The sequence below is a fragment of the Formica exsecta genome, unplaced genomic scaffold (assembly GCF_003651465.1).
Source record: "Formica exsecta isolate Colony F162 unplaced genomic scaffold, ASM365146v1 scaffold893, whole genome shotgun sequence".
Lineage (NCBI taxonomy): Eukaryota > Metazoa > Arthropoda > Insecta > Hymenoptera > Formicidae > Formica > Formica exsecta.
Window position 1 is genome coordinate 322,846 of NW_021853662.1, and position 12,678 is coordinate 335,523.

Sequence of the window (12,678 nt, forward strand, 5' to 3'; positions counted from 1 at the left end):
AGGAATGGGATCGGGCGATCGGTTTGGGATTGATAAAGACCGCCGTGGAAACGATCGATTTGGTCCAGATAATGAGCGATTTCCACCGGATCGATTTGCATCAGGTACTGAGCGATTTACTCCCGGATTGGGAACTGATCGTTTCTCTTCTGGCAACGATCGGTTTGGACCCAACAGCGAATATTTTCGTTCAAACGATCGATTCAGCAAAGGTAATGCAGATTATTTCGATTCAAAGGATGTTACAGATCATAGACGAGATAGTTTTGGTACTAATCCTCGAGGTTTCAATAGAAATCCATCATTCAGTCCATCGAATGAGCTATCACCGGAGCTGAAAAAACTTATGGAAAAACGGAAAGCCGCCGGGGACGTTTTCAGACCTAGTTTCATCGATTCTGACAAATCTAGTAGTGTCGGTTCTCTCAGTGAAAGCTTTAAGAAGATCGCCGGTGATTCACCCTTTAGAAGCTCCTTTGACTTTCAAAAGAATCTACCAAATCGTAGCGGACCAATAAACTTCTCAAGTAGTGGACCGTCCAATTTTCAATTACATTCCGATTTAGGACAGGTTCCTACTCCATCGTATGCTCCACGAGGTCATCCTTTTAGGAGTGATAATGAACCTCCTTTCAGAGGACCATTAGACAATTTTGCCAAACATCCTAAAGATTATAATGAACGATCAGGGAATGATATGGAGCTTAGAGCACATCCTAATCAATCCCAACCAATCAATATTCAGTCTCAAGTTCCTATTAAACATCCTGGGGACATTGAAACTACTGATTCTAATCCTTTAATACAAACTGATAACATTGCAGATTCAAAGAATGCAGAAGCTATACAAGCAAATGAGGCTGATAAAACTAATGAGCAGAAAAATTTCGTTATTTCTGAAGATAGCTCGAAGAAGGATGACACAGAAGAGAGCAAACTTCTCAGCAGTGATACTCCTTTGCAGCAGGATGATAAGGAGCATGATAATAATCAGACACAAAGTAATGCCGAAAGAATAGAAGAATCTAGTAACAATAACGATAGCGATATCAAAAAGCCTGAAAGTTTGCCCTTCATGGGTGAAAACGATCCAAAACCGAAAGATTTGAATATTGAACCACCGCCAGAACTGCCCAATTTATGTCTTATTTCTAACTCCAATCAGAACGCGCCGCTCAATCCGATCGAAGATTTTGATAAAAAAAGCCCGGCTGGCAACAAATTCGATATGCGTTTTGATCGTAATTTTGGATTTAGAGGAATGGAATTGAAATCTGACGCACCATTTGAACCTCGAGGATCGCCGATGTCCGGTCCTAGAGGTCCGCATACATTTCCAGCTGGTTCTGGTCCGAGTACGTTTCAGCAAGGTTCTATAGACACACAATTGGATCTGCGAGGTTCCAATAATGGTCACTTTGGGCCTAATGCATCCAGTGAAAGTCGAGTCAGTTCTGGGAGATTCAACGATGAACAACTTAGTGAGCGAGGTCGTAACGACCAATCGTCTGAAGCGCTTAACAGCGGACAGTTCGGCTCACGAGATGTCATGGACGGGCAATTTGGCCAATTTGGCTCGAGAGCGCTAGGAAATGAAAAATTCGGTCCGGGCAGACCTACCGATCTACAGTTTAGGCCAAGAGGCCTAATTGATTTGCCGTTTCTTCCGCGAAATCCTGGCCCATTTGGTCCAAGAGGCAATGAAATGCAGTTCAGACCTAGAAGCGCTAATGATCGAACAATCTTCGAAGGACCATTTGGCCCGCGAGGACTTAATGATGGATCATTCGAGCGAACGGGCGGACCCAATGATTTTCTCAATACTCGACGTCTTATCGATCCGCAACTCGGCCTTATGGGTCCTAAGAGATTCGGTAGAATAAATGAGGTATCTTTCGATAAGAGACCTCCCTTCGATAATAGCGGAGCTTTTGGATTTTCTGGCGAAAGATCTCTTGGTCCTCGAATGTCCAACGAAGGACCACTTGGTCTCCGTGGTTCTAATGATATTCCACTCGGTTCTCGCGATTCAAATGACGTTCTTCTTCAACGTAATTCGACTTTCAACGAGAATCAATTCGAATCTCGAGATTCTAACAATGGACCCTTTGGACCGTCAGACTTCAAAGCGAAAGGACCAGTAAGCGATATCAACAATGCGAATTTCCCATCTCGGAGCGATTCTTTTCATAATCGTGGCGATTACATGCGTAGGAACTCTTACAATTCTAGAAGAGAACAATTTGAAGATAATATTTCCGCTAAGAAGGCCAGGTATGACAGCCCAAAACCGGCCGATGAGTTTAATAGAAGCTGTCCAGAGAACGAGAATATAGAAATGCGAAAGGATAAGACAACTGAGTATGCTGGAAATATATCTAATCTTCACAAAAAAGAATTAGAGATCGTACCTCGTCCAAGGTACGGGCCTAATGATACTTGGAAGGATAAGTTTGGCAACGATTTGAGGCCTGATGGAGCTCAACAAAACATCGATAGTAACGTTCCAAATACGTTTGATGAGAAATTAAAATCGGAAAAGATCACAACCGAACCAAAGACGGGCGATTACAGGCCACAATACAGCGAATTTGCAGCTAGTCCTGCGGATTTTCAACCGAAACATTCCTCTAACTTGTTTATGAAACGGTCACAATTGAGAACCGGTCAAGATTTTTGCGTGCAGAAACAGTTCAATTATAATCACGGCGAGATTGATAAGAAGTTTGTTGAACCACTTAACTTTACTCCGATGAAGATAATCGATTATGGACACGCATCTCGTCTATCAATTACGGATCAGCATTTATCGCCTGTTCAGTGCTTTGATTACGGTCATGGCGATCTGAAATCGGTGGTACTGGATCGTGAGCAGCATCAACAACAGCATCATCATCATCATTATACGAAAAAAGATTTTAGGAACTGGGTGGAGAACGAACAAAATCCGAAGGAATACACTGAGAAGGGATATGTGGAAAAAACGAGGAACTATGAAAACTATGATGCGCATAGATCGATAGACTATAACAAACGAAAGGAACATGATTGGCAATCGAGTGATAAAATATACGAAGCAGAGAGAAAGGAGAACGATGATCGTAAAGAGAAAGGGTACAATCCCGAATCGGAAACACGAATTTTTGAACGTAATTCTGGTAACGATCAGAACGATCTATATCAAAACGATCGAAGCGTTCACAAAGGTAATTTTTTTATTTCAGATAATCTCCACTTTCTTATATCGGTTTATATAATTAATTTATAATCATTTATATTTATACTTGATATAAATACTTATCACTTCATACGTGATATTAACAAAGCTTTGGTAAAAAAGCTTCCACAACAAACGTAAGAAAAAGACTTAAGCAGAAAGCGAATCACAGTCGAGCATTTTCTTCGATCCGACGTAACATTTCAAGAATATTAAATTGTAATTGGTTGATTCACTTAGTGCTCATCGCTTAAATTATTTGGCCTATGCCATCAGATGTTTTATTTATTAGAGGTGAACTAAAAATCACCGAAATTTTACTTCAAAACAATATAAGATGTTCCTCCAAAATATTTGTCCAAATCAGTGTATTTTACTTTATTAACGTATTCTACTAATCGGACTGATAAAAAAAATATTATCAGCAAACATGTAGAATATGTTTGAAAAGTTTGCAATGCTGATTTAGAGAATTATTCTGTTATATATATTATTATAATATTGAAATATTAAACAAAGCTTTTTATATTGAGCCTATATTGAGCTTCATTGTCTTGTTTTTTGGATATAGAACGGGTTCAAGAGATACGCGAAAGTTCCCGAAAGGAAACGAATAAAGACAATGACAAATATGATAACAGGTATCGTGGAAACATTATTTTATCCTATTTTTTATAAATTTTTATATAAATAATGGTTATAAAAATGACTATATAATATAAAAATATGGTTATATTATATAGTTATCGCGTAAAAAATAATGCATATGAAATGAAGTTTATACAATATATGTGTTCTGAATGTATATGGCATTCTTTAGATCAAAAGGAAGTGTTAACTGGCAGGAGAGTTCGAACAAAAACATCGTAGATACAAAGCTACAAGAGACCAGGTATGTTACATTGCTTCTCGAGTCTATTGTAGAAGTTTTTATTCTACAAATTTAATCTCAGACACTAGCTGAACAAAATCGATACATTCAAAAAAATAGCACTTTTTAAACATTTTATAGGAAAAATTATGTTATTTCCGGAAATTAATGAATATTATATATATATACATATAGAATTAGAGGTGCATATTACATATCTATCTGTTATAAATAATATAACACAAATTAGTCATATTCAACCGTGTTTAAAATAAGATAGAGAATTATAATACTTATTAAATTTGTTTAAACATCTATTAAATTTTAGAAATATTTCTATCTCAAGATGTATTGTGCTGATTTTCATAGATCTTTTCGATTACATGCTATGCATACAATATCATGAACTCTTACGAGGATTTTTTATTATTATGTCCTACTATGTACATATATACATACATATATATATATATATATATATATATATAGTATCTTATTGTACATGTATTTGTTTCAGATGACTTGGCTATTGATTATCAGTTTACATTTAACTTAAGCAAGAATATATATATATGTATGTATGTATATTGCGCATATGCGATTGTGCATTTGCAGCAACATGAATTAGGTATATTATTTGATTACAAGCTATATATAAGAGAGTTATATATGATTTTTCACTTCTGGCATCATAATACGATATGACTGCAGTAAGATGCCAGGAGCCTTAAAAGCTACTTCATTTTATGTTCTACGATGTTTTATAATTTATTGAGACGGATTACTTGGATATCCGAACTTGAGTAAAATTAAATAATAATTATTTTGCATAATTCGGATATATCCAAATATCAATAAAATCCGAATTGTATTTTTATGGGCTTGATATATAGATGTAACAGATATATCAAATTTAGTATGTCTGTCTTACGGTCATTTCGCATAAAGTTTCGTACAATTATACATAGTCACCGAAGATTATACATAATGACCAATAACATTGGTTATTATAACAAATCTTCCAATTTATCAGGTTTACTAGTTTTTTTTCATGATTTCTAATACACGTCTTGTAAATATGTGATAAGCAAAGTTGGTTTAATGTAATAAACATTTTTTTAGGATAAAAATCTCTGTTTAGCGAATAAGGCCACGCTTTCGTAAAAGCGAGTATTACTTTAAAAATCAACATTTGTGCCAAATTTTTATTATGGCTCTCACACAACAAGATATGCGCTCATAATGCGTTGTTCTCTATAATGAATTTTTTTATATTTTATTGCTCACTGTAGGATTACTCATAATTTTTGCCTACAGTATCACACAGAATTTCTGATACTTTTATGTCTGACAAATTGAGTTCTTACGATTCTCGTAATATGCCATTTTATATACATACAACTTGTATATATTGAATTTTTCATACTTTATCTCTGACTCTTCTTGACCTTTTGAATTTGATTTCTCTGTAACAATTATGGTATTTATATTAATATTATTACTCTCTTAATAGAGAGGATAATATACATAATATGCATTATGATTGTTCATAACAGCTACATTATCTCTGACAAAAACTGAATTTTATATAATAAACGATATTTATTATAAATTGTTATTATATATACTCTTGCTTGTGAAATACTTATATGTTATTTCATTCTTTATAATGAATTTCTCATATTTTATTGCTTATTATGGGATATTCATAATTTTAATTATGTGTAGTATTGATATCTTCACAACGGAATTGTCATATTTTATGTCTGACAGAGTGTTCTTATATATTCTTCTTATTATAGATATTACAATTAAAGTTTATTTATTATATTAAATTGATCAGAGTTTAATCGTTTTTTTTTGTTTATTTATACAAAAACAGAAAAAACGAGTTCTTTCGATCAATCTGATATAACATAATAATCATAAGTATGATTGCGTTTATTTTACTGAGAGATAAATCTTTGTTACAGTCTTCCCCTAGAAACAAAGAAAAATGTTGTGGAATCGACTACAAAAACTCTCGAATTGGCAAAAATGCCAAATTACACGATGGTCGATGATCTACTGTGCCCACCGGGTCGCCAGAACAGACCATTAAAAATAGCTGTCATTCTCAGAGGACCACCTGGTAGTGGCAAATCTTTCGTGGCTAAACTTATCAAGGTGCGTTAATAAATGCTTAAACATCGTGTATTAATAAAAATATTAATAAAATTTTTATTGAGTATATTTTCTCCCAAAAGATATACATTTTATGTATAATTTGAATATTTTATTCAATTATTGTATCATATACATGTATTTCCTATGAATTTATAAAAATATAATTTATTTAATTAATTTTACTTTTTTCTGTACAGGATAAAGAAGTTGAACAAGGTGGCTCTGCGCCGAGAATATTGAGTTTAGATGATTACTTCCTTGTCGAGAAAGAAATAGAGACTAAGGATGATAACGGAAAAAAAATCACAGTTAAGGTACAATATTTAGCTTTGTGATATAAAATAGCATTTGGGAAACTGACAACTATTTTTGTTTAGAGAGTATGTGGCAACCACATTTATATTATATAAAATTCATAATAATATCAATAATGTTCAATACTTAAACACAGGATGTCATCAAACATTGCAATTTCTTTTCATAATTTGTTATATATTACCATTGTTTAAATTTATTAAAAATATCTTAATTATAAATATTGTATAAGTATAAATATATATGCACTACAATAAAAAATAAAGTTATTAATTTACATTTTTTGAAAAGAGATTTGGAAGTTTGTACATAAAAAATATATGAAAAAAAGAAAATAATGATCATTTGATGTGTGATTAATTTCGATAAATAAATAATAGAGTGTAGCATATTTTCTGTAATATCTGACGAATATAAACTTGTTGGATAAAAATATCATGTGAATATATAATGTATTCACACATATTTACTATTTTTAACAGGAAATGGTATATGAATATGAAGAAGCTATGGAACAGAGTTACGTAACATCTCTGGTTAAAGCCTTCAAAAAAAATATAACAGATGGATTCTTCAGTTTCATTATATTGGACTGTATAAATGAGAAGATTTCAGATTATGAAGAAATGTGGAGTTTCGCCAAAACAAAAGGTTTTAAAGTAAGTTATTTTATAATATATATATAGGATGTTTCAAGAGACAATTGGATATTTTTTTCATTGTACACTTTTCAATTTGAAATCAATCCTTTATCAACAAAAATGTCACACTATTTATAGTTTATAGAATAATTAATAATTGGAAATAATAGCTTCTAAATTCTAGTTTTACGAAACTCCTATTTTTTCTTTGCTAATAGTAGTAAGAAAGGCGGATGATGCTAGGACAGCTCCCAATATCACCTAGATCGAAAACGTTCTTCTGTGACTTATCTTTGCTAACAACGATGTTGTCTCTATAAAGGTATATGTATGCGAGATGGAAATGGATCTGCAAATATGCTTGAAAAGGAACATTCACAACCGTACCGAGGACGAAATTAATCGGATTATAGATTATTTTGAACCGACGCCCAGCTATCACCAAAAATTAGATGTAAACTCGATGTTGCAAGAGCAGGCAATAGAGGAGGTAATTTTATTTGCTTTTATGAAAGAGAATTAATATCTGTACATGCACCGCAATAAAAGATTGCTCCATTATTAGATATTATTCATAATTATGCATTATAAAATTAGACGTTTATACATGAATTGATACAAATTAATGATATTGCAAAGTATGCCATCTTTTTATCGTAGAGAATATATATCTGTAAATTATATTTGTAATCAGAAACATTGTTATTAAAGGTTGATATGGAAGATAGCGAACAAACGCAGGAGAAATCTATCATGCAGAATGAAGATAGTCAAGACAGCCATGAAGACACTCAAGATACAATTGTAATTAGATGAAATTAATATTTCTATAGAGCTAATTCGTTATTAATGGTATTCATAAAACATCATTAATACTTCAGAGAGCTCATTCGTTATTAGTGGTATTTATAAAACATCAAAATCTCATTCTTATTTTTTCAAAATATTTCTAGAATATTGTATTTATCCATAGTAATCTTTTAGAGCTGTGGCACATAGAAAAACATAAGCAATAAGACTTACACAGTAAACGAATTGATCAATCATGGTCAAACAGTAGGGCAGCCATATTGAAACGTAAGTAACGCTGAAAATTTTGTATGGATGAAATTCTTAAGTCTTAAGTCTTACTGCTTAAGTTTTTCTATGTGCCACGGCCCTTTCTTATATTAATTTTGTTAGAACAGATTCATTGATCTGACATTGCTGTTGAATTATACAGACTTAAGACAGAGAGAGAAAATATATTATTAATTTGGAATTCTCAAATTTAATGTCTTTCAGAAACGAAACTTTTTGGAGAAAATATTTTATTTTTGCTATATGCATATGTATTATTGTTGTTTTAGGGTGTTAGCAAATGGGAGAAAATGGAAGTTGAAGATAAACTAGGTTAGCAAATTTAAGTTATTTTATACATACTAATTGAGGTGAAATAAATTCTCACGTATATTCTGTATATTTTATATGCATATTTCTCATAATTAGGATGAATATATTTGTAAATCTATATCTTTATTTTCTTTGTAATGCAGATCGATTAGATGGTTTAGCAAGAAAGAAAAACGAAACAAAACCACAAACTATGGAAGATTTCCTTCAAGTTCCTGACTATTATAATATGGAAGATACGTCCGGTAAAAAACGAGTATGTATCTATGCAGAATATGTTAAAACAGCCAATTATTCTTCAAATTTGAGCTTCTTTTATCAATTTGGAGATGATTTTATCTTGACAACTATTTAAGATGATTTTGTCTTGAAAACTATTTGAGGATATTATTATTTATTCACTTGCATTATTCCAATTTTTTGTATTGTATTTTATTTATAATTCAATTTTAAATCAAGATTTTCTTAAAATTTCCTCTTCTTAATTACTGCAGCCATATCACATTAGAAGTGAGAGATTAGGAGAGTTCTTTTCATATATATGTACAGAATAAATTAAAATAGTTTCTTCATTTGTGTTTATTGGTATATATTGATTAAATATATTAAAGACTTTCTTTTTGGTTGGATTAATTAAATAGCTAATTAAATAGATTATTAAAATCCAGTTTTATTGGAAATGTACATGATGTATGCAGATATGTGCATTTTCATTAATGCAGGATAACAAAAAAAGAAAAAAGTTTTCATTTTTTAAATCAATCAAGTATAGTTGCAGTAAGAAGTCAAAAGTATATAATCTCTTTTATTTATGTGCAAGATTTTTGGGGAAAAAATTATACCCTTATTTTTCTTTTTATTTACAGGTACGTTGGGCTGATCTAGAAGAACGTAAGGAGCAAGAGAAAATGCGCGCCGTCGGATTTGTCGTGGGACATACTAATTGGGATCGAATGATGGATCCTACAAAGGGTGGAAGCGCTTTAACACGCACAAAGTACATATGATTCAAATTCACTTCTAGAGCATGTATTCGACGATAGAATAAAATAAGATAGCGCTTATTAATCGCTTTTTACACGAGCTCCTCTCTTCCGCGCTTTTTCCTTTTTATAAATCCAAATTTTAATTTATATATAAGCATAGAAAAGAAAATCTGTAATATTTTTTCTAAACATTTTTTCATAGCCTGATTTGATTATTCGGAAACTTTCAGCGTCGGCATGTTGATCAAACAATCCTATACTTTTATCAGCCTTTATGACTTTTATCCTTTTTAGTCGAATCATATGGTGTTTTTGCATGTAATTCCAAAGACTTTGTAAAAGAAAATTATAAAAAAAATGTAATTGTATAGATAAAAAAGAAATAATTTGATAGGCTAGATTATATAAGCAAATGATATAGCTATAGCCGTGAATTGTCACGATAACAACGATTAAATCTACTCGTTCCAATTTAATGCAGATCTTGGTCACATTGATACTGCTGGGATTATTCAAGTTGACCATCGTATCTATCGATTGCCCTGGAATGAATCTCGTTGTCGGTATCTTAATACGCGTTTTTATCAAGCCCATATGTTGAAACAGCAGAAACAATAGAAGTTTTCATTCATCGTTTCGTCGTCTACACCGAGCTAAGAACCATAGACATATAAACATATATTGTACATTATGTATTTGTGTGAGAAACAAATCCACATATATATGATTATTCTGCGTATATATATATATATCATCATTTTGTAGTTTGATCGCGAAGCTATTGTTGCTTAATATCGAAATAAAAGAAATGCCACCGACGAGATATTATTAAAGATCGATGATCTTATGGGATTTTAGCATGACTGGAAAAAAACTCGCTGCGCGCTATTGTAGGTAAGTAAATCCAAGATTATATAGGCTGCGGTCGATAAAACGCTAGAAATGCTTCGAAGCATTGCATTAACCAATTAGAATAAAGAAATCTTTACTCTCTTTGTCCTGATTGGTCAATCAAACGCTTCGAAGCATTTCTAGCGTCTTTCCGACCGCTGCCATAATAGAAAGTTAAGTCATATATTTAATGTATGTATTTACTTGCGCAACCCATGATGTATTGCGAAAGGCCGCGAGAGCCAATAACATAATTTACCTTATTTAGCACTCTTTTCAATAGCGATTGCGCACAATCGATTTGCATTGCATTATGGGTTGCGAAAGATTCGTGACTTAATCTTTTTTATATAACCTTGTCGATAATAAAACAGTAATTTGGTATAATAAAATGTTTAGTTTGTTGTTCTTGAGGCAGTTACATAAAAGATCTATACATTTTCGATAATAAAACAATAACTGGATGAACTAAAATAACCGATCGAATTAAATAACTCGTATAATCATCTTTTGTGCAGCCAAAACGGTGGGTAATGTCATCAATCTTCTATTATCTCCGGGCTCACCGGGCTCACTTGGCAATCATGAAACTAAAAGGGCCCGAGCACAGACTTTTGCATAAGCGCATAACCATAAGCATAAGGAAATTGATTGGTTCATTTCCTTATGCATATGGTTATGCGCTTATGCAAAAGTCTGTGCTCGGGCCCTAAGAGCCAGCAGTCTTTAATAGCAGAGAGAAGCCTCAGAGAGACCACACCGCTGTTTTTCAAAAGATCCCTTTTCTAGCTCGTATAGTAGCGTCAATTAGATCTATTAAAGAACCGGCGGAATTATATGACCAGATTTATTTTTCAGTGCCATGATAAAACGGCCGGTTGGCATGTCCGTGCTAAATATATATAATTATGTGGATCAAAAATACGGAGAAATATTATGGATTTATTAATGTTTTATTAGTTGCAAGTGATGTTTTGTCATTCTAGTATATACTACAGCAATAATAAATTATAATTGAAGTATTTTTATGTATATGTCCATGTAGAAGATATTTACAATAAATTGATTTCACTTTCTTCTTATTCTTGAAAAGTATTAAACATTTTAAACATTATCAAATCATGCTTTTAATTTATATAACTTTTATTATCAATTTTTTTTAATTATTTAATTAATTTTTTAATTTATGTATTCAGTTGGATGCACTAGTGCGCACTGATGCAAAAACTAATATAGACAAATTTATACAAGCATAATTAATTATATTTTCCTATAGTTTTAATATTTTTTACATTTTTACAAATGTCAGGAAAAGTATGCGTGTTTTAACAAAAGGTACTAAAACAAAAGTTGTAGAGAATTAAATATCTTTCAAATGAGATCAAAATGATTATATTTTACGTTCCATAGATTTTGAGATAATCAGTTTCAAATATACAAAAAGGGTTTTTTCGGCTATCGACGGTAGAGCTTTTCACATAATTTTTCGCATAAAGACACATTCAAATAATAGGATAAGTAGAATTTTTTTTGCATTTCCGACTTTTTAATTAGAGTCCTGTATAGTACGCCACAAAATATAAAAGAAACTCTTAACTTTTACTCTTAATTTTTACACTCCAACCAATATTGCAAGAGATATCTCAATTTTTTGTATAATATTTTGCAAGAACCTGACAGTATACTTATTACCGGACGATCATATGAACGTAAAAGAGTTAATTAATGCTGTTAATGATTAAAACTCTATAAAAAATTACAAAACTGTAGAAAAATTATAGTAGAATAAACTTCTGTTTCTCAAAATTCGATATTTCGTATGTCGTATCACGTATCAAGATATTTCTAAGTCCCGAGGGGAGTACAAAAATATTTAGAGCCCATATTTCTCTCTATTCTCTCGATTACTGTCTCTTTTGCTTCCATTTTATTTCAAAATATTTATATAATAAATATATAATAATTACGGTATCTCTCTTAGTCTGACTCCTCCCCTTCGACCTGTCCGGCATGAGTGACTCTACAGGTAACTATTAGCGTTTTCGAATGAAGCAAGTTTAATCGCTTTGAGAGCGATTAAAACCAATTTACCATGAATATATGTATGTTCGACCAAAAATAAGTCTGAAGAGAATCTGATTAATATAAATATATGATACATTAATAATACAATAATATAACTAATATAAAATACATCTC

General features: G+C 31.9%; 1 protein-coding gene across 3 annotated transcripts in view; it reads left to right on the forward strand.

The window, feature by feature from the left end:
- The window catches only part of LOC115244958, an 18,121-nt gene extending 7,223 nt beyond the window's left edge, over nt 1-10,898 (forward strand). The window contains exons 6-18 of one of the 3 annotated variants that reach the window (XR_003885464.1): nt 1-3,206; nt 3,789-3,858; nt 4,038-4,109; nt 6,062-6,254; nt 6,452-6,568; nt 7,052-7,228; nt 7,533-7,700; nt 7,922-8,014; nt 8,560-8,602; nt 8,746-8,858; nt 9,469-9,599; nt 10,070-10,271; nt 10,354-10,898. Coding sequence is in view for 2 of the 3 variants with exons in the window: in XM_029822987.1 (XP_029678847.1) it covers nt 1-3,206; nt 3,789-3,858; nt 4,038-4,109; nt 6,062-6,254; nt 6,452-6,568; nt 7,052-7,228; nt 7,533-7,700; nt 7,922-8,014; nt 8,560-8,602; nt 8,746-8,858; nt 9,469-9,599; nt 10,070-10,085 (4,399 nt within the window). In the remaining variant the exon portion in view is untranslated. Of the gene's footprint in view, nt 3,207-3,788; nt 3,859-4,037; nt 4,110-6,061; nt 6,255-6,451; nt 6,569-7,051; nt 7,229-7,428; nt 7,701-7,921; nt 8,015-8,559; nt 8,603-8,745; nt 8,859-9,468; nt 9,600-10,069 lie in introns of those variants that run through there. The other 2 variants (XM_029822987.1, XM_029822988.1) reach the window with 2 other exon arrangements.
- The last annotated feature ends 1,780 nt before the right edge of the window (nt 10,899-12,678 follow it).